This window comes from Cyprinodon variegatus, unplaced genomic scaffold (genome assembly GCF_000732505.1).
Source record: "Cyprinodon variegatus isolate N-32 unplaced genomic scaffold, C_variegatus-1.0 Scaffold160, whole genome shotgun sequence".
Lineage (NCBI taxonomy): Eukaryota > Metazoa > Chordata > Actinopteri > Cyprinodontiformes > Cyprinodontidae > Cyprinodon > Cyprinodon variegatus.
In genome coordinates this window covers 56,841-59,142 of record NW_015150613.1, presented here as the reverse complement: position 1 = coordinate 59,142, position 2,302 = coordinate 56,841, and the positions used below count along the sequence as shown (strand labels likewise).

General features: G+C 37.1%; 1 protein-coding gene across 1 annotated transcript in view; it reads left to right on the top strand.

Annotated features, from left to right (window-relative positions):
• The first annotated feature begins 453 nt into the window (after positions 1–453).
• LOC107086729 (major histocompatibility complex class I-related gene protein-like) overlaps positions 454–2,302 on the top strand; it is a 15,603-nt gene continuing 13,754 nt past the window's right edge. Inside the window, exons 1-3 of the mRNA XM_015377857.1 lie at positions 454–493; positions 1,777–1,925; positions 2,178–2,297. Of these exons, the coding sequence (XP_015233343.1) occupies positions 454–493; positions 1,777–1,925; positions 2,178–2,297 (309 nt within the window). The remainder of the gene's footprint in view (positions 494–1,776; positions 1,926–2,177; positions 2,298–2,302) is intronic.

Sequence of the window (2,302 nt, the reverse complement as noted above, 5' to 3'; positions counted from 1 at the left end):
CCCCTGTCACACCTTGACGTCCCAAAATCTTCTAAAAGGCTGGCATACACTGAACTTTCAATGTATTTTTTCAATTTTGGGTGTATACCCAGAGTATTCATTATACTTATGTCTTATACTTCTGTCCAAAGACAGCCTAACTTATTCCTAATGCACGGCAGCATTATTCCCATAAAATGATGCACAAGCCAGTGACGTGAGTGGGGCAGCAAATCACCCGGAGGCGCCCAACCTGCATAAAAAGATGTTTTTGATCACAATACTAACCTAGCTGATTTTTACTGCCCGCCAAAAAAAAAAAAGAATAAATAAATAAATGCGAAGAAGAAGAAAGAGAGAAGGTTTGCAGTCGCAGCAGATTCAGCATCATGTCTGCTAGCAAGTTCGTTGGCCGTGGCCGAGGGCGTGAACGCAGGGAGGATCCATCACACTCACCTTCTTGCTCACCCTATGATGGGGATAAAGTCTGGAGAAGGACAGACGGTTTCCTCCAGTGAATCCTCTTTTATACCAAAACGCTGCCAATACGTCATCATACAGTAGCTCTAAGTTAGAAACACGTCAGACACGTTGATATGCGTTGGAGATAAGTTCTTGATAAGTTACGCATAAGTAATGCACAAGTTACTCATAGGTTTTAGATAAGCTAGACGCCATGACTTATGAGTAACTGACACTTAACATATATCAACCATCATATAACTTACCTAGAACTTATGGCCCATAAATGAGCATACGCTGGCATACCTTCTTGCTGTATGTCAACATGTGCCAGCATGAGTCACTATGCTTCAGAGTACTTCAGCATGCTCATAACTTATATGAAGTTATCCAACTTATTCCAGTTTTTGCGAGATTTTTCGTACGTCAGCCTGGCTAAATCGTCAAGGTGTGGCTGCGGCTTTATGAACTGAAAATACACGCATAAGAATGAATTACAGATTAGTGACATCATTATGTGAACAAGGTTTGTAGGATTTTAAAAGCATAGTGAAACAAATAGCATGTTCAAGGTAAAACTAAAAGAATAACATTTATTAATCATTTTATGGTGTAATGTGACTCTCAAAGGGAGCCAGCGTCTCCTGTTACAAGATAAACTATAACTGTCATCATTAATCATGTGAAACAGGTCCACAAAAGTTTAGTTTTTCCTTAGACTATGAATTTATTAGAAATTCAGCACACAAACACACACGCAGACAAAAAAAAGTTCAATTAAGTCTTTAGAACAATTAGAGACAACTCTCAATAATAAACATTACATGTATATGAAAACAACAAAATCAAAAACATTAATCTATTGGTGGCTGTTGGATACTAAAGAAAAGAGGCCTTTGTCTTCTTTCCAGATACTTTCACATCCTTTCTTTAACTGAAGTGCTTTGATGCTTTATTAGCTTATTTTTCATGGCGTGAATGCAGCACCACCTATAGGCGTTTTGTAAAACAACACAGTATGAAACAATATAATCCTTGCAAAAAAAGGCGACATTTAACCTCATCATAAACTTTTTCCTTATTCATGAATTTGTTAGTGTCTCTCTTACCTCAAACTGAAAAAAACAAAACAAAACAGTACATGTCTGCCTTTAGTTTATCTTCTTTTATTTATTTTCTTGTTAAATTCAATTTGGTGGTACATATATGAGATGTTAAAGTCTGTTCCTGTCTTAGAAACATTTATTTTTTTATCATTTTGATTAACTGTTTTCCTTTTTTTATATGTGAGTGTGCCTTCTTTTGTTAATTATGTCTTTTTTTCTTGTCTTTAAGGTCCCTACATTTTGCAGATAATGGATGGCTGTGAGTGGGATGATGAGACTGGAGAAATTACAGGATATGATCAGTATGGTTATAATGGGGAAGACATCTTAGCCCTGGACCTGAAGACCCTGACATGGATTGCTACCAAACCACAAGCTGTACTCACAAAACTCACATGGGACACCATGAAAGCTAGATTAGAAGAGTATAAACATTTTTACATCTATATATGTTCCGACTGGTTAAAGAGATATGTTCATCATGGGAGGAGCTTTCTGCAGAAAAAAGGTATATTTATGACCCAATTTAAATGCAGCAACAACAGGATCTTTCCAAATTTATTACAAAGATCATCTTTTTTATTATAATTTTTTTCTTAAATAGAAAGACCCTCTGTGTCTCTGCTCCAGAGGACTCCCACCTCTGTGGTGACCTGCCATGCTACAGGTTTCTACCCCGAAACTGCTGACATTTTCTGGAGAAGAGATGGAGAAGAGATTCATGAGGCTGTGGAGAAAGGAGAGATCCTTGTAAA